Source organism: Lycorma delicatula, chromosome 1 (assembly GCF_047948215.1).
Source record: "Lycorma delicatula isolate Av1 chromosome 1, ASM4794821v1, whole genome shotgun sequence".
Lineage (NCBI taxonomy): Eukaryota > Metazoa > Arthropoda > Insecta > Hemiptera > Fulgoridae > Lycorma > Lycorma delicatula.
Window position 1 is genome coordinate 78562061 of NC_134455.1, and position 21647 is coordinate 78583707.

The 21647-nt window shown below is 27.5% G+C and overlaps 1 protein-coding gene across 1 annotated transcript in view; it reads right to left on the minus strand.

The window, feature by feature from the left end:
- Positions 1-21647, minus strand: part of LOC142319475 (zinc finger protein rotund-like) — a 131972-nt gene that overhangs the window by 27428 nt on the left and 82897 nt on the right. Inside the window, exon 2 of the mRNA XM_075356799.1 lies at positions 3294-3371. Within this exon, the coding sequence (XP_075212914.1) occupies positions 3294-3371 (78 nt within the window). The remainder of the gene's footprint in view (positions 1-3293; positions 3372-21647) is intronic.

Sequence of the window (21647 nt, forward strand, 5' to 3'; positions counted from 1 at the left end):
AGGAAGGTTGAGCTATTCTCAAAAAATATTAATTATTATAAAAAATCAATTTTTTTTCGAGCAAATAATTATGCTGTTTAACTCAAAATTTTTGATCAGTAATAAACAGGAAATACATTTAGTAATTACTGTACTCGATAATAACTGAAAATTCAGATTAGAGGTTTGTAATCATACTTTGGTTGAAAAAGTGTGCAGGATATTCGCCTACATTATTTAACTCACACAGATTCTACTATTACCTAACGTGTATATATATATATACACACACACACACACACACACACACACACACTGCTAGAAAATACACACACTGTCAGCCCACTGCTAGAATATGTAAGTACATCTACAAAGGAAAACGTGTATCTGTTCATTGTCGCGAGATGTGATGGAGTGGTAGAACGAGGCAAGATTGTGTTTTTTTTTTTTAATATTATAGAAACAGTGTGACGTTGCTACAGACATCTCGGTTGTTTCATGGTCGCACCTGTACTTTTCCATCAGGGTTAAAAAAACTCCAATCTCCCCAGATAAAGTGGGCGTAATAAACGCCTACTCTCTGAAGTAAGCTTTAAACTTACCCTCTGGGTGGAGCTGTTTGTTTCAAACTGCAGTTACTATGTGGGTAGATCATTATTTCCACTAGTTACAACTAGTGGAAAGATTGATCTAAAAATTTGTCTAATATTTGTACTTTTTTTCTAGTTTGGCTCATTAAGAGTAGGTCAGATCTCTCATGAGGAGGATATTTAGATGAAACCGGTGCAACCCTGATGCAATTAAACGAGGCTGTCAGCCGATTTCTTGAGTATTCTTATTTCCAGCCCGTGGCTGTGAAGGACTCATCAGGTCAATTTAACAACTATTGATTTAAAATAAAATTCACAATCGATTTGATTTGCTTTTAAGAATTGGATCTAATCAGTATTTGATAATTAGAGTACCAATTTCTATTACTATCAGTATAGACCTAAGCAACTCAATTAATAAATATAAAATAACCCGTTATAAAACATCAATAAATATTTTCCAGATAAGTTATTACAAAATGTGATGTATTTAAATTTTTGAAATGTATGCTGAAAAAATAAATTAAAGAAAATTTATTACACTTGTATAAAAATTATAATTAAAAAAAATATATTATAATAAAAAAAAAATTGACAGCTAAATATTAAATACAGTAGTAATCAACGTAGTAATATATATATATCAAACAATATAAATGTATTGTAATTATACTACCAATCTGATAATATCTTCGCGCCTACCAAAAACCTGTTTATTTTAACAACAGATTTATCAACTGTTACAAAATATTGTAACAAATCTATTTCTGTAATAAATTTATTTATTTGAATAAAAAAACAGTATATTATATAACAAATTAATTAACAGAAATATACAAATATAAAAACATTTAAAATTTCCTGAGGGAGAGACCTTCATACACTATTCTTTTATACTTGAAGGTACTTTTCTTTTAGACGGTTCATACTACCTTCTTTTGTTAAATGTGAATAATCTAGAGTAATATTTTGTTAGAGAATTGTAAAATAAACATGTGTTTTATATATATATATATATAGAGAGAGAGAGAGAGAGTGAGAGAGAGAGAGAGTTTAATTGCAGACGTATATGCTGTCTTGGAGAAAACAAGTGGTAAAAGTGAAACTGTTACTTGCTGCGTACGCAAATAATCTATTTTTTTTTTTTTAACTGACTCTGGATATCAAAAAAATTCTCCTTATATTGTACATAGCAAGTCATTTTTCAACTACTTATTAATATTTTCATCTAAAGATGTAGATTAATTATTTTTTTTCAAATTTAAAAAAATATATATATTCAAGAGTTCATAAAAACATTAATTTTTAATAAACCTTTTCTAAAAATTAATAGGGGGGGGGGTTTCACCCGATAAAACTACTACTAATAATATGATAAACCGATTGATTTAAAAATTGTTATGTAAAAAACATTTGTATGAAATACGTAAAAAAAATCTTTTTGTCAATTTCGTTAAAAAACTTCAATATTTTGCTGATCTATTTTATTATTAAAAGGTAATTAATTTTATAAGTAAAATAATCTCAAAAAAATTGTACACTAAAATTTCCAGTTTATTTTTAAATATTTAAATTACAAAAGACATCATTTTTCTATTTATATCATTTTCCTGTAAATAAATATAATACTAAAATTAAAAGATAAATAAGAAATATTAGATAGTGAATTATAATTCCTAAATTAAATTAAAAATTAATCAAATTAAAAAATACATATATATGGTGTGCAATACCGAATAACAGCTCAGCTGCAACAAGCAATAATTCAAGAAAAAACTTTTGACACAAAATTAAAACATCCCATTCGCAGTTTATAATTATGACGTAAATGGAAATCATGACAAATTCATTATCACCTTATGAATGAAAAAAAAAAAATGAATAGTAATATTAATATAAAATTTTTGATAAATAATACTAAAATGTGAAGAAATTATGACTGTTTAAATATACAAGTAATAAATTTTTAAAAACTTATCCTTAATTAATTTTTTTCCCCAAAAATATATATCTTAAATTAAACATAAGTAGAAGAGATAATTTTCTCAATAAAATTAATTTTAAAGAATAATTTTGTTTAAATTCATCCAATTATAACTGAATTAGTATAAGTTGACCGATCATTACTACCGACAACTTAGATGATATATGAAAGGGAATATAAGAATTGGAAGTAAGTAAAAATAGTATAATATTCTACTTTATTTAATATCATTAAATATTATTTATCGTTTAATTCATAAAGCGATTGTATACATACACAAACCTGGGAAATAAAAATTAAGTTTAATTTTACTTTAAAAAATTGAAGTTAACCGAGACGGTCACGTCATTCAACGGCCAACATACATTATAACTACTATAATTCAAACACCGTTGTAACTTACTTTTCCATAAACGGTAAAATACGAATAATTTAGATCATCAGAAGATCAAAATATTTTTAAAGAATCATTGAATATAATTTCAGTCGCAAGAAAATTCATATGATATGATAAGGTAGCCAAATGTAGGAGGGCAATTCTGAATGCTACCCGCAGAATATCAGGAACAAAGCAGCAGAGAGATGGCGATAAAGATGAAGGAAAAATATAAAACGGCATAAGGTAAGTGTGATTTGGAGGAAGAAAGTACAGTCTACAGGAATGTTGATGGAAGGGGGAGGTGAATAGGCAGGCAACACACAACATAGACCTCTGGTAGGTAGGGATTTTGATTATTTACCTCTGGGTTGCCATGATCTACACCAGTCCAACCTAAGCCGTCTCTTCCCCTGTTCAGACTGCTCTTCCTGCCTCGACCCTGCAAATAACCCTTGCTTACGATATGTTTTTCTTTTTTTTTCAATTCATGCATACATAAATGTACATAAATAATTTTTTTATTCCATAAATAATTCAGAAACATTTTCCTTTGTCTTTTAATGTCTAATTACTTGTACACATTTATTTAAAAAAATGTTATAACAGTTCAAGAAAGAGAGAGGGGGAATCTCCTTAATATATTTAAGTAAAAAAAAGTATCCTGAATGAATGAATTAATATTAAAAAGTATTTTTATAAGTGAAAATTAAATTAAAAGATTTAGGCTAAATGATGGATAGATTTTTTAATTTATTTTAAATCTTTAATTTAAAGAGCAACGGAATGACTTTTCTTTTGAGAAATATTAAAAATGAATTCTTTACCCAACTGGCTGAGAAAATGTTTTTTTAAATCCTTAATAATTATGATAAAAGGGAATATTAAAAATAAATAAATAAAATAACTGATGAAAAATTATAAACCTGTATGTAAAAAAAAAATAGATCCTTAAAACTATTTTTTTTTTTTTAAAGCACTTCCCAATACGTAAAACAATTATAAAAAAAAGTAAAGAAGCATATAAGTAATTAATTAAATCTTTTTAACTAACAGTGATAATGAATAAAGTAAATTTTCACGAAAATGATGTTTGCGAAAAGCGTGAAAAGTCATAAGAGCCAAATTAAATCAATAGATGAAAAGTCTATAAAGATTTTTACGAAAGAAATCTAACAAATAATATAAACCTCAATTACTCTTTTAAGTTTGCTTTCTTTCTGTTCTACTTTTGGTATTATAAAAAGAAAAAAATTACTGTCACAACAGAATAATATTTATACCCGGCTGTATCCGGGTACAGTAAAAGAAAGAAAAAAAAAATATCTATAAAGATGGTGGTGTGTTTCTTATACGTGCGTTTTATAAGTAACAATATAAATAAAACGTCAGTGGAAAATATATCAGAGTAACTGCTGATAGAATTATTATCAAAAATACACCGGCAGTAATTTTATCATCATATGTTATTCTATATTAGGTCCAGTTATCTTATTAGCTACAAATGACAGGCGCCAGCTGAATAAGCCATTGTCTGGAAATAGAGTAAAAATTAATACACCATAATTTTATGTTATTCTTTTGTAAACATAAAAAATATAACAAAACGTTATAAATACTTAAATAAATTTTTGTACTACATAATTACGTACAATAAAACAGGAATTAAAAAAGCAAATATTTAAAATCCATATTTAATAATTCTTTTTGGATTTTACTTAAAATAATATGGAGGTCTTTAATTAACATGAAATTAAGATAAGTATACATTACTTATCTTTTAACCAAGCTTCCTATATTTACTGTATTATACTTTTGTTGAAAGTATTAAATTTCATTTCGGTAAGTTTTAACGGTTATATATAATTTCACTTCATTAATATAATTTTTTTTACAAATTAAAAATTGTAGAAAACTTTAAAAAATTACCTTTTTCTACTTTTAATTTTATTCGACTATATGCTAATTTGGAACACTTAAAATATTTCTAAAGACATCCCCAATTAACTGACTAACAGATAATTTTTTCCCGTTGTTTTCATTTATTCTGGGCTGTAATGATTCATATTTTTCGGTTTATAAGCTATTTTCCAGTAATAACAATTTCAGTCAAGAATGATTATTTTTAAATATTAAAAACTAGGTTTGGTTTGATAACAAAGAAATAAGAGACCTAAAATCAAAAGAAACCATTACTGCAAACTGTACTTAAACAAAAATTTAATTTAAGAGTAATATTTCGCTCCAGTGAAGAGGCTGTACAGTAACTCACACAAGAAAATAATTTAGCCGCCTCAATGTGTTGTGAGCTAGCAATAGCAGTAAGTAGTCAACGTTACAAAATCGTTGCAGAACCTTTTCTCTCTGCAGCATTTGAAATAATAATTATTACAAAAGGGATTTTTCAAATATCATTTCCACCTCGTGGGAATAGTGGTTACTTTTAATTCTTACATTTCCTTAGATAGGTTTTGGTAGTCAACAAAGCAAATTTTGTAACTTTTAAAAATGTTTGTTCCTGGAGGAAATAGCTATTAATTAAAAATCTGTCAATCACTGTAATTCTGGTGGTTAAAAGAATAAAAATTCTTAAATTGGGAAAAGATTATTTAATATTCAGTAAGCCTCATTTTTAGATTTTTTTTTTTTTTGAGGGAGTGTTTTACTTGAGTACATAGATAATCTGGTAAAATAGTAGATAAAATCAGATTTTTCTTCATCTTTGTAAGACAATTTTAATAATGAACAGAAGTTTTAAAGTAAAAGAAATCATTTCTTTTTTTTTTATGTTATGAAAGGTGTTAATTATTGTGTTTTAAAACCATCGACAAAGATAAAACGTAACCAGTATATACAACTAATTGAACAAAAAATTATGTTTATTTTAATTTATAAATGTCTGGAAACAGCGAAAAAAAATTCAGCCAGTTGAGATGTAATATATTAGTATCAAATATTTATACGGGGAAAAATAAATAAAGATCAATTATATTTGTAAAATAGTTTGTGACTATTTTAGCTGCACTATATTTCATTAAAAAAAATATTACATGCTCTTCTATTGGGGTTACCAAATCCTAGAAATTTATTAATGAATTAATTTTTATTTTAAAATATAAATAAATAAAAATTACAGTTTTATATTTTTAAGTTTTAGATTATAGTACTATAATTAAAATGCAATAGTGAAAATGTAGACTACTGCAAAAAAATTTGGCCAATTATTTATTACTTAAGATTAGTATTTCTAAATATGAAATTTTTTTATTAAAACATCACAAATAAAATATTACCTTATTTAATATATAAATATATAATTAATTGAATTTATAATAAAAGCACATGCTTGTTATAAAGCAAATTATCTATTTGATCTAATATTTAATAGGTCTGCACATTTTTATATTGAAAATATTTTCATATACCGGTAATCTCTTATAAAATATTTTTTTCTTGGATAACATATTTATATTGTAAATAAACTTGCACTTCAAAAAAAAAAAGAAGTTATTAAAACACTGAAATGAATTATTTATAGCAGCTATTCAAATAAAAATTATACAATACAAATTTTTATATTTTATAATTTTTTTACTTGAAAATAAAATAAAACAAAACTTTACTGCCACTGACAATGAATTAATTACTAAACGTCTAAACATAATCCAAATCTTGTCGTTTTGCTGTCATTAAAAAAAAAAAAAATAACTTGGGATTTTACGAAAATCCCATAATAATACTTTTTAATCAATTTTAAAATGATATATCAATATCTGCTTTTCAAATGAATTACAGGGTTTTTTTAAAAATATTAATGAAATTGAAATTTGGTTTAACATTACATGAAATTTATGTAAAGGTAAATAATCTTTTTTTAATTGTTTTTATATTTTGCACGCTCGGATATATTAATTTGAGTAGTTAATTCTAATACCGGAATAACTTAACTATTATAATGTATACATAATTTTTAAATAAGCGATAATAATTACATTTGATTTTATGATGCTTTTCTGTTTGTATAAAATATATACATATAAGAATTTCATAATCATTTTTGTAATAAAATTTTAATTTAATATTATATATTTTTTTTAAATTTTAAACTATAATTATGTTAATGAAAAAGTGTCATTTTACAAATGTAACCAGCAACCTCCGTGGCTGAGTAGGTAGCGCCTCGGCATTTCGTGCGGAGGTTCCGGGTTTGAATTCCAGTCAGGTATGACATCTTTCAAACACTACAAATTTCAACCGAGCTAATGACCCATAGTCCCGCTTTTTCATAATTAAAAAAATAATAAATACATAAAAACCCACCCATAATATATTGTTTAAATTTACAAAAAAGCTCGTTCTTATTTTAGTCAACTTGTAAAAAAATGTATACATACTAACATAATAAGAAATTAATATATTTTAATAAATCAATCAGAAAGTATAAATCCTATAAATACCTATTAAAAAAATTACATGTTTTTACCTACTTAATTAGCTTTAAAAACACATTTTATTATTTTTAAAAATCTAAAGTAGTAAAATACCTTTATTATTATAAAATATTTATAAAACAAGAAATTTTTTTATGACAAGATGTTTTTTTCTATAAAAAAAAACCGAAAAGTGTACACAAAGGCAAAAATTCGGTAGCAATATAACAGGCAATTTTTAAAGCTGATTAAAAATTTCTTTTGATCACATTATTAACATAAAAAAATAAAATAATTTCCTTTATGAGATTTTAAGTAATAAAAAATGAAACGAACTAACTAAAAAATTTCATTACCAGCACGTCTTAAAATGAAGATTACTGATGTAGAAAGGAACAATTTTTTTTTTTTAAATTGAAAATTTTTCAAAAGTTTTAAACTTTTATTCCCCTCCCTCCAAAAAAAGGAGACTTTTTTTGTATAATTAAAAAATTAAATCCTTATTTTAATATTTCCTTAACTTATATATCATATTTTAAGATGATTTCAGTTATATATTAAAATTAATTTTTTATAAAAACTGTCCAATCCTTAAATAGTTTAGAGGATACTGATTTACATTGTTTATTTGTTACAATAACAATAACCTAATCAATTTGATAATTATGTCTCTCTCTTTTTCTGTTTAGCCTCCAGAATCAACATAAGGTATTACTTCAGACGATGAAATGTAAGAATGTAAATGAAGGGGTATATCGTTAATTGAAACCCATCTACCAAAGAACGCTGGCCTCCGTAGCGCGAGTGGTAGCGTCTCGGCATTTCATCCAGAGGTCCCGTGTTCGAATCCCGATCAGGCGTGGCATTTTCACACACACTACAAATCATTCATCTCATCCACCTAACGGTGGTCCTGGAGGTTAAAAAAAAAAAGAAAAGAAAAACTACCAAAGAACACTGGTATCCGCGATCTAGCACTGAAATCTCTACAAAAGTAACTGCCTAAGATTTGAACCTACAACTCTCGGCTTCAAAATCAGCTGATTTGCGATAACGAGTTCACCACTAGACCAATCTGGTGAGTCTGATAATTATGTCTAACTCTTAAAAAAAAAACACCTCTTTCAAGACTGTAGCTCTAGAAATTACTAGTATCCTTATAATAAACCACTACTGATTATGCATTATTTTCATAATTAAAAGAAATTCTTGTTCTCAAATCATAGCCAAAAATTCATATTCTCAAATCATTGTGTTAACCAAAAATTAATTTTTAGTCAACACAACGACGCAAGTAAAAGATTGACAAATAAAGATAGAAAATAATTTTATATAAGAATAACAAGTATTTTATACATAATATGATTATGGACAAATAAAGAAGTAATTTCTTTATAGTGAGATCATCAAAAGTCAGACCTGATTTGATATGCTATACAAATAAATTTTTCATCAGCTGTCCTATTGTAATAAAATATTTGTACAAAAGTTTTCTTTAGATAATTTATTGTTTTTTTCATCAGTAAGATCTACATAATTATTGTTATTATTATCAACTAAATTTTTGTGCTATATTTGTTAAAATTAAAACAGTTCGTTGTTAATCGTTAATATTTTATAAATTACGATAATCTCTTGTAATTTCTTTTTTAACTAAACCATATTTTAAAAAAGAAAATGACTTAATAGATTATTCTTTAATTTCAAATAAATAAATTTTAATTTCCAAGATTTTCATAACAAGAAGATTTGACACATTATATTTTATATTAAAAAAGCTGAAAACAAAGTTGTGATACTTTCTTGGAATTGGTTATTTATTCTTATATAGTGCAAAAATAATCATACATAAAAATAAACCGAAAAAAGTTTTAAAAAAATCTATATTAATAAACTATGATCGGCTTCCTCCAACTCAATATTGCCCAAAGGTTTATTTTTGGGTCCCTTGTACAACTATCATCTCTAGAAAGACACAAAAATACGTTTAAAAAAAAAATGCAATAAGTAAATAGAAAAGCTGTTTTCGATTTTTGAGGTAGGGGGAATTTCGGAGCAATATTCTTTTAAAAACTGTAAGATAAGCATGCACACATGTAGCAAGCTTAATAAAAAGTTGGGTTACGTTTGCAAAATTTTGAGAAACTTTACACCAAAACTTTACCTACATGTTGCCCCAAACACGCGAGTCTGTAGAAAATTTCATCAAAATCGGTTCATTCAGTCAAATGTGATTATGTGTCAAACACGCCAACACACGTAAATACATACGAGCATTCCTCCAGCTTTTTTTTAATTTTCTGGGGTCTCTGGGTCATGAAACTTCAAGAAGTACAAATAACCCATACACAATTTTTGCCTGATTACCATATTCTCCTTCTTGTAGCATAGCCCTAGAGCTATGAAGCCAGGAAAGTAATACGTATATATATGATGTTCTTTGATGGTTGGGTTTCAATTAACCACACGTCTCAAGAGTAGTCGGCCTAAGTCTGTTCAAGACTACACATTTACCGGTACATTTTTCACGCCAGACTACGCACAGATGCCTTGGCATCTCTGCAGTATACTGTTAACATCATGTCACTGTGCTGTTACTCTGTAACCTGGTATACATAAATAAATATATATATATATATATATATATATATACTAATATAATGATATATTATTTTCCCCAAAAAATATATATAAATAATAATATTAAAAATGTAGCTAAACGTTTCATCCACTTCTATGCCAATATAGAAATTAATTTTAAAACAGATAGGATAAGGTAAGGTAAGGGTATTATAATAACAATACCCTACTTTTGAAACTGGACATTAATGTAAGAAAGTTAATTAATTACGTAGAAAAAAAAGACTCATATATTCATTTTTAAATTTCAGAATATTAAATTTAAAATCTTGTTTAAAATAAATTATATTCCTTTAAAATGCAATCAAACATTGTTTTTTTTTTTTTTTTAACAATTAATTGAAAAGACAAGTAAATAATCATCAAAAACTCATGTACAAATCATTTTCTGCCATATTTATAAAAACAAATTGAAATTTTAAAATCAGATGTAATCAGTAGCACACAGTACATCATAAAATCATTCTTATAAATATTTTTCAATTTTTTTAAATTTATTATTATTTAATAATTATTTTAATATACTAAAACTTTTCATATTTAAGACATTTTTAAAAAGTTATATTTGGAAGAATGCATACGTAAATATTATTTAAATTAACAATTGACAGCTAATAGTAATACGATACGAATAATGTATAATTTCTTAATAGAATGTCATATTAGAAAACAAATAATTTATAAATAAATGAGGTAATATTGTGGCTTCTATCTCATTAAAGGTCCAACTGAAAAATTTGCTAATCGCCAGTCATTGTTTAATATAAAACAAAATTACTTCACTTCAATTTCGTTTGTAATATTCACCGGACCGGAATAGAAAATAAGAAACAATAATTCAATGTTAAAAACCATTTACAACTATCTATTATTAATATTAAACTATTATTATTACTATATTGGTAGACATGTTTCTAAAAAAAAAAGAAATATCTTATAATGTCCTTTCCAGCAACATCATAATCATCATTAGATTATTTTGATAACTAAATTTAACGGTCTTGAAAGTATATGAAATACAGTGTGCATAGCACTATGTCGACCTCTCGTATAACTTACATGACTACTTTTACAAAGTAATTTGCTTTCATATTGCATTTTAAATGATTGTTTAACGTCAGTTTCTTTTAACAAATATATTTTTTTAATACTTTAGAAACGTTTTTATATCAGTGTAAAGAATTATCTGACTAAATGTATTGCACTTGAATATAAATGAAAATGTTATATTCTATTAACTTTTGTTGTTGATATAAACACCCCTCCCACGGGAAAATAATAATAAATATATAAATGTTAAAATTATGAAGATAAGAGAATATGTTTTAAAAAACATTTTATAATTTAACCTGAGTTATTTAAATTTTTTATATTTATTCCATTTTCCTGTTTCCTCTACGTCTACTACTTTTTTCTTTTACACCTTTTACTTTCCCGTCTAGTGCTTAGCAAAGCTATAGCTTTAGTAGGGAAAGTATTATAATCGGTCCAATTTGGGCATATGCGGTTATCACTGGATCTTGACGATTTGACACCTAAGAAACCCCAAAAAAAAACACAAAAACCGGATGAAAATTTTCCGGATGTTCGTATGTACGTGTGTATATTCGGTGTTACCCTCTAAATCACCTTATATCTCCAGAACCACTAGACCGATTCTGATCAGACTTGGTCAGATTACTTCTATAAATGGGACATTGATGACAATAAATTTTCAACTTGAAAGATCAAGGGGGTGAGGCTGTAGAGCAAGGTCACCCTCAGTATCTCGAGATTTTGCTTAATTAAGGTGTTATTTTTCTTAGGGACATTTGTTAACAACTAAAAAATAATATCTGAATACTTTATTTTTGCAAAATCGCATCTTCCTCCCCAAAAAAATGCTCTAAATAAACTAGGGTCTAAGTAGGTGTAATGCATCAATAGTACCCTCTCTCACAACAAGGAGCGCTAGGGTAGAACTGACGTACATCTGCTGTAGTCGTCTGTATGTTGTGACGTCACAGGTGAGCGGTAGAATTTAATAAATGAATAATATTTAAAGTGTAAAAAAGTATTTAAAGTGGCCACTATTACCGCTACACCCGCGCGAATGAAATACGGTATCCGCGCGCTTTAGTTAGAATCATTGAATTAAATAAACAACAAATATTATATGTATTTATATATAATGATAAAGATTTTAAATTTGTGTGTGTAAACCTGCCTCAGAAAAAAGCTGCGTGGTGGGAAAGTCCTACAACCGTGTTGTCAATTTTTTTATTTTATAACTATTAAAACCCCATTATTTACCCATAAAAAGAGCCAAAAAATTACTTCTTCTTACTTTTGCAGGTATTAGAAAGTCCGATTTATCCTATTGATAATTCTGTCAATACTTTTTTTATGAGCCGTCAAAATAAACGAGTCCTAAATTTTGTCTCTTGACAATTTTCTTTATACATAGAATACATACAGTTGTTGATATTAGGATCAACTCTACTGGCCGCTAAAATTTGTTAGCAGGGTAAGACTTATACCAAGAGAACTAAAAATAGGAAGAGTGATCACAGAAGTAAGGGAAATACTTAGATGACAAAGGACGATTTAATGTTATTAAACATGGCTCACGGGACCAGTCTAGTGGTAAAATCATCATCACAAATCAGTTGATATCAAATTCCAGAGTTCTAAGGTTCTAATCCTTCTAAAGGCAGTAACTTTTACACGGATTCAAATAGTAGATCGCGGATTCCGGTGGTCTTTGGTGATTGGGTTTCAATTAATCACACATTTCAGGAGTAGGATTGACCTGAGACTGTACATGACTACACTTCATTTACATTCATACATATCATCCTCATTCATTCACTAAAGTATACCTTACGGTGGTTCCGGAGGCTAAACAAACAAAAAAATTGTTAAACATAATTTCTTTCAAATTTGAAAGAGATTATTCAAAACACTTAAACTGCAGCGATTAATCGAAGCGAAATATGAAAATAGGAAAGAAAGATTAGAGACTTTTAATGCGTAATATTATAAAAGAATGAAAAACTGTATCGATTGATTAGTAAAAAGGCTTTTAAGACCAATTAATCAGAATATGAAGGTAAAATATTTTATATAGAAGGGAAAGCTGGAAGGCATTTATTATGATACACGTTCTAGAAAGACGAGTGGAAGGAAGACAAAAACATTATTATAAGAAACAAGAAATATAAGATGCAAGAAGATGCATTTTCGGTTAAGAGATTGGCACAGAATAGAAAGGAATGGTAAAATAAACCGGAATAAATCTCACGAAAGAAAACATTTTTAATATTAACTAAAGAAATGAAGCAGCTCCTCAAAAGGCATCACAATCCATTCACATTAAAAACAAACTTATCAAATAACATTTTTTCTTTATTCTTTCATCTGTAACACTACAAACTGCTTAAATTTAAATTTAAGTATTTGTGTGAATAACAAAAAATAAACTAAAAGTTGCACATTCAACAATGGTTAACTTATCGATTATTAACTGGATATAAATATCTAACGTGATGCAGTTTAATTTTCTAATTATATCATAAAATGTAATTTTAATTATCTCAAATAAATATTTAAAATGTCATCATGAAAATTTTCTTTCTCAAAATAATCTATAAATTTTAGAAATCAGTAAAGAAATCTATCTTAAATCTAGTTTAAGAAATCCACCTTATAATTATTACAAAGCATTTATGTTTATGAATAAAGCACAACCCTAAATTTTAGATTTAACACACCCTACTTAACAAACAAAAAGATCTTTTCTATAAATCATATTAAATATTATTAATATGAAATAAAAGATGAATTTTAAACGGGATTTTACGGCATATAGACAAAAAAAAACAAGTAAAAGATCAAGTAATCTAGGTGGGATGAAGTATAAAAAAATCAACCGATTTATTCTTTGAATCAGAAGGGTCATGTAATGAAGTTATCTACAAGGGGATCAATATATAAGTTATGTAGAAAAAGTTCTCGTCTCTTGCTGCAGCAGCTTCTCAATACAAGTACGAGTGCTTCCTTTCTAGACAACCGACAAGCAAAGCAAAACCATTCCATTAATACATCCTTTTGCATCCCGATCAGCTTACGAAAACCACGACAAATAAACCGGTCTCTCGTATTACTGGATATCTCGTTAACAATTAAAGGAAAAACAACCTTCGTTAAGATTGACTCGTATATAAACGTTGAATCATTTTTTTAAATTACAAATTCTATTTATTTAAATAATAATAATAATAAAACATCACATTTAAACCATGAAGAAATCTTTGATATTCAAAAAATTAATTTTTTTCTTACCAGAGTTTTATGGAATTCTTATTTTCAAGTGGAATTAAATTAAAACAATTCCAAGTATTTCCTAATATTCTTAGATAAAATGTTGATATGGGAAAACAACGTCGCGAAAAAAAAGCAGAAAATTTACTACTTTAATAAAATAAAATTAGTGTGTGTGTGTATAATTAATATTATACAAAAATACACAGATTAATAAATAATTAGATTATATAATAAAATATGTTTATTTCTTACATCAGAAAAAATTAAAGTGCATACCCCGGTAATGGGGCAGCACAAGTTCTGTTTACTTTGTGGTAGAGAATTATAGGATAATAAAGAATGGTACAGTCGTTTTAATTCATGTATACAATTTTAATATGCTCTAATTGTTACTGCCCTAAAACTGTTAAAATTAATAAAAGTTTTTTTCATATAAAACTATTATATACTACTATACCTATCTGATACTTTAAAATTTATATGAATAAACAATAAATTGTTTGTTCTGCTTCCTAGTTACGATTATATAAATACAATTTATACTGAATACAATGATTTTAGAAATGTACGGCAATAAGTTGTTTATTTTTAAAAATGTAAAAGAATACGCATTTCTAAGAGTAAGTATAAATAATTCGTAATAAATAAATAATAAATTCGTAATTAAATAATAATTAATTAGTTAGCTACTAGAAATAACGGAATGTAAAACAATAAATCAGATACAAAATTTTTAGAGCTTATTTTATAATGAGATAATGATTGTATTTGTTTTTCAGATTCACATAAACCCATGAAATTAAATAAATTCCCAATTTGTTACTTGACTATGTTACCAAGTAAATACATTATATTAGTATAACACTAGTTGTGGTATGATTTTTGGCCAGTTTTATGTACAACATCGTACTGAAATTTTGACGATTCCGAGATTATCTGAACTGGAATCCATCCCAACTATTTCATATTAAAAAGATTTTACTACAGTTTACTATATAACTTACAAAAAAAAGAAAAAAAACAATAGAACAGGAAGTTCTTTTTCTACCTTAAGTTTTTTAAAAATTTTATTTATATATGTTGGTAAGAATCAAATAAATTAAAAAAGAAAAAAGGGAGACTGTTGGTCAGAAATACGTGGGTTTCAAATTAATGAAGTGTATACTAAGTTCACGGCAAGGTTCACAAATAACGTTAATCTTAATAAACACAGCTGCATATTTTCTCACAAGAAAGATGCTAGTAATACTACTTTCATAAATTTGTTGTTGCTTATAATCTAACAAGCAAAATGATGTTTACGGATGCTTTTTATGTACAAAGACTTAACAATGTTACAGTAGCTATCAACTTTTTCCCTTTATTTCTATTTTAACTGTACTTTACTGAATCCCTACTTAAAATGAATTAATAATGAAAAATACATTAAGTTATTAAGAAACAAAAAATAAAAAAATAATTACGTCACGGCTATATTTCAGCAGGTTATATTGCTGGATCGGTCGCCAACCAGAAGTAGTGATATCCAAATGAATATTATCTATGAGTAACTCACATCCACAAATTTTTGATTGTATAAATTTTAAATTAAATTATCTAAGTCATTAAGTTATCTACTTATTTCAGGTGTTAGTACCGCGGCTTTCAAAATAAATACCGGGGTTTTAAATTTATATAATGTATATTATTAAGTTTTACTTACAGTGGTAAATAAGACATGACTGAAAGAGAAACTGAAACAGTTTTTTCTATAAATATTCGATATGAGGACTATTCGTCACAAGGCATGCATCCATCCGATAGGAGAGTTCATCCCATACTTTAACCAGCAAGTCTGGAGTAACTAACGCGACAGCTGCTTCAATTCTTTGTCTCAAGTCGGGTAGGTCAGCCAGTAACGGTGGCACATACACTTGATCTTTTATAAACCTACCAAAGAAAGAAATCGCACGGAGTCAGATCGGGCGAACGTGGAGACCACGGCAAACAAGCCCTGTCGTCTGATTCCCGGCCACCAATCCAGCGGTCGGGGAGAATTTCATTCAACTAATCACGTATAGCGTTATGCCACTGAGGAAGCGCTCCATCTTGTTGCCAAATAAAGTTCTGTGGTTCGTATTGCAATTGAGGAAAGAGCCATAGTTGTAGCATATCAAGATAGTAGTTTATTTCAAATACACTTGCTTCCGCAAAAAAAGAACGGCCCGTAAACTTGCCGTTGGGATACAGCACAATTCAGTTTTGGGAAGCCCAGTTCACACAATATCGTTCATTGCAATATTTCCTGAGGATTTTCTGATCCCAGATACACACGTTATGAGTTTTTACGTTTGCATTAACATGAAATGTTGATTTGTCACTGAATACGACATGATAAAGGAAGTCTTCATCGTCACGGTGCTTCATTTTATTTGCAAAGCTAGTACAGTACCCAAACCATTACATGTAGGCTTTAGAGCTTGTAACAACCGTCAACGATATAGATACTAATACGATATAGATACTATAGATACTGTTTGTGTTGCTCTTTCATTTCGTGTATAATTAACAATGTTCGTGAAATTTGTAAAAGATTATATAGCTTTAAAACCCAAATATTCATTTTGAAACACGGTATTTGTTTCTACTTTGTTATTAACGTTATGAAAGAAGTTAAAAATAATTATAAAAATAGTAAAATTTAAAAATAATATTGAATACTTTAGCAATTAAACACATTTAAGTAAAAGAATAGTTAATTACGAAAATTTCACTGCTATTTGTAAGGTAACCGGTCAAATTTCCAGTAAAATTTTCTTTGCCAAAATTATTCATAAAGTATTATTTAAAATATTCTACAGTCTAAATAACAAAGGAACAACCAGGAGTCGGGGAAATAGTATAATGAGGACATCTCGATTCCCCCCCGAGGGGGAAGATCCTGCCTCGTAGCGTGTCCGGTCGCTACACCGCCCCTTCCGTTCCTAGCCAGTAGTTGCTTTAACGGAGGACATCTTCTCGTCCTCAAACTGATTGCGCACCACAGCTTTCAGTTCAGGCCCCGCAGAGATGCCACCGATGCAGATACCCCAAAAGGACATCTACATCGATAAAGTTCACTCCGAGATAGTTTTAAGTTTATGCCTTCAGAAAGAAGACAACGGACACCTGCAGCTACCACGTCACCCTCAGGAACTAAGCTAGAAGCCTAACCGCGGAATGAAGACCCCGCGTCTAGCTCTAACTATTAATGAGCCAACTTACTGAATGTCTCAGATCCGAGAAACTGCCACTATAACAAGTATAATGAGGACAATATAATCCAACCTGTTTAGAAATCAAAACAAAGTAAACGCTTAAGGTAAACAAATGTGTTAGGCTTCAGATTCAGCTAAGTTGTTAGCCGTAAAGGTAAGATAAAAGGGAAGAGAGGTCGAAATGTTGCATCCAAAAAAAGAAGCGGAGGCTGTGGTGGGGGCTTATAAATATTACAACTTAAAAAAATTATCCTTTAGGAGCAAAAACATGATTGAAAACTCAAACTACGTTTCTAAAAGAAAAACAATTAATTCGTTAATTATAATTTAATTAAAATATTTAAAAAAGGAGCAATATTTAAAGAATTGTAAATCATAATTTAAATATTCGATTATTCAGTACAAGAAACATGGTTCATTAATATAAAATAAGGAATTTTCAAAAAAATCTGTAATAAGGAAATAATTACAGCAAAATCAACATGTAAAATGTTTTAAAAAACGGTAAAAAGTAATGTTAATGATAACGACTTATTATTTAGTAAATTATCAATTACGTTAACATGTAGGAAACTTCATTTTAATTAAAAAAAAGAGAAAAAGTAATATCTAAATTACTAATTACAATAATATAACAGAATGCGCAATATTTTACGTAAATGAAATTATTAAGTATAAGAAAGGTACCTAGAAAACGTCAGTTTTAAGTAAACATTTAAAAAAATTAGTTTGTAAAAACACTTTACTACAAGAATTTGATAAAAATAATTGTATGTAATTGTATGAAAATTGTTAAAAACTGATTACAAAGAAATTTTAATATCAATACCAAGGACATCTGATAGGGAAAAAAATTGTACACACCTAAGTATAAATGCTTTTATCTACCGTTTTTAAAAGTAAAATAAACAATAATAATAATAATAATTATAATAAATAATAGCGGTAAGTTTTACAGTTAGTAATGACAATGTTCTAGTAGCTGTCACTTACTTTCGGTATAGTAAGTAATTTTGGTTATTATGTTTCACTTTTTAGAACAAGAAAAAACACATTAATTAAAAATATATCCTTAACTTGCGCATAAAAAAATTATGCGCATAAAAATATATTATTCAACTATTATCTACATAAATAAGAACAAACGGAAGTATGGGAAATACTTTATACTTTATAATACTGATTTATTATAAAATTAAAACACCGCGTTCAATTAATTTTGCAGATAAATGCTTGATAATGAATTAATTTACCCCAGGTTTTTTATAATTCAAATTAATGTTAATACACTGAAAAAAGCTGCAGAACATGGTAAAAAATCTGCTCATCCCAAAAACCGAAAACTGGATTAGTGCTTCATTTCTTTTTCCTCCAATACAATTTTGCTACAATTTCAGAATTATTTAAACTTTTAATATATTGACTTTAAATTTAACGCTGACTGTAGTCTCAATGTAGCCTCGGCGAAATTACAATCTGCAATGGATACCGTTAGCGTTTGGCTACGTAAATAAGAGAATATAGGTAAGTCCGACGAAGTCCAGAGCCGCGTAACGTTCACGATGAAAAGATAGGATTCCCCTAAAATTCATTTAAACGGTGTCAGAATACGTCATGCCAGTAAAATAAGGTATCTGGGCTTGATCGCCGTTTAGCTTGGAGAGATCATGTAAGCGGAAAAAAGGTTCCTTGACAGCAAGTTTAAAAAGATGTACTGAATATTGGCTGAGGAGGGGGATCTGATCTCAACTTTCTTTATCCAACAAGATTCTGCTTTACAAAGCTTTAATATATGAAATTTACAACACACATCAATAAAAAACAAACATATATATACACTATAATAATACTAGTATTTTTTTAGTCAAGTTGATCGTCACGTAAAATCAGTAAGTCTGGATTCGGAGTTGTCTAAAGCCGAATTTTTCCACGACAGTACCGTTAATTAATAACAAATCGGCAACAAAATGAACTTATAAATAAAATAGTAAGTTCATCGACATAAGAAATGAAAAACAAATACACGCTAGAAAATGTGTAAAATTTTATTAACACTGGCTGTCTTTATAGAGAACAAACATTATATTTAACGTAAGAGTTGTTTATTAATGTTGACACGTAAAGAAAAAACTGAACCGTAAAGTGTCCATTAAATATAATAATCAATGCGCAACTTAATCTATAACGGTTGCAGTATTTTTATTTTATCTCTAAATTATTCTCATATAACATATCAATATTTTGCATATTTGTATTTAACGAATAATTTTCCAAGCGATGTGACATCTTATCAGAATAAAATAAATTATTTTCATCAGAATAAAATAAGTAAAGAGTGTCTTATTGAGATCTGATTATTGTGATTTACTCGATTCCAATTTCAGAGTTACTAGCATTGAAATTACGATATTGAAAAAAATAATAACCAACTATTTTGAATATACATTATAATGGTAGAATAACAGCTTTAAATACTGAACCATTAAAGGTGAAATTTTCTTAAAAGACAAAATAACTAAAACAAAAGAAAAGGAAAATTATGAAACCGTAAACGTTCCTTATGGTATATTCCAAGAATCTGTTTCAAAGATTTTAGGAAAAACGGCAAATAAGTTAAAAAACTGAGGGTTATATCCTATACAATTTTTAAATAATTTTTCTCATATTCTGTGCAAAATCATTTCATAATTAAAATTTCTCTCTATTTACGCCAGAATTAAAAGTACAAAAAAAAAATTTTAAGTAATGCCAAATACGAACATAATTTGTTTCTTGTGACACACAAGTTTCCCGTTCCCATTAATTTTTTTAAATTAATAATTCTCTCAGAAATGGTTAACAAATAATCACACCCTGTAACATAATAATAAAAATAAAAAAACTTTTTTTTTAAATTTATTTTGTAAATTTCAAAATTTAATGAGTTCACCGTCCATAAATTATTCTCTAAAGCATTATTCATTTTCTTGGTACTTTATCGAAATTAAATATAATCAGAAATTTGTTTCACATTTTGTTGTTCGGTGAACTCCGAAACCTTCGCTTAAACAAATGTGAGACCTTGGATCAGCATTATATCTTAAAATAACTTCATATTCTCTTGTGATATTCGTGCAGCGTTTTTCCTTTTAAATGATTTCGATGAGAACACTTCTGTTAAGTACTCGACGGAAGATTTCTCAAAATGTGATAACAGTTTGTAGTCGTAAGGCAGATATTTCGACGCGATTTACAATTATATAGTTTTACATAGATAACTGTGTTATAAATAAAAGTATTAGTTACATTTTTTTAAGTTGTACAACAGCAGTTTGATTTATTTCATAGATTTACGTGAAATTAATTTTTTTTTTTAGTTCAATAACAATTATAATTAAATCGGCTCTCCCGCGGAGCCATAAGTAAGTTTCCTGACGTAAGAATGTGAAAAGGGGATCCTTAAGGAACCCCCAAAATAAGTAATGCACAATAAATAGTTGCAAGTAAACTTAAAGTCTAATATGAAATTTCAAGTTTAGAAATTAAAGTAAAATCAAAAATAAAAATTCTTTTTTCACTCTTTTTAGATATTTAGTAATTAAAATTAATATTTGTAGTTTCTAGTGATTAATGTACAATCTAATAAATATTTTAGAAAAATGTAAACTTATACAATTTCCATTCACTTATCTTCAATATTTATTTAAAAATCGCTCGGTAGATTTTTTTTATTCCCTTCAAATATTATTTACATCTCGTGGGGACTGTGTGTTAATGTGCAACCAGTACGTTCGGGTCAGTAGAAAAGTAACGAGAAACCTCTTTATTCTTCTTTTTTTTGTACGTTGTTCTTTAAATTGACGGTACCATTATTAGGAATGATTTATTTCACATCAGGTTGTTCACAACCCTACGTTTATATCAATTACCAAATATAATGGCATTAAATAGAATCATATGATCAAAACAAGTGAAAAATGTAGCTAAAGAAGGCATATTTCATACTCTTCTCATTTCTTTAAAAAGAAATTGCTTTGATATGCTTTAAAAATAAATTACAGAAATTAAATGCAACAAAATAATTTTACGAAGTTCAACACGATAATGATATACCAAGAATTACGTGGC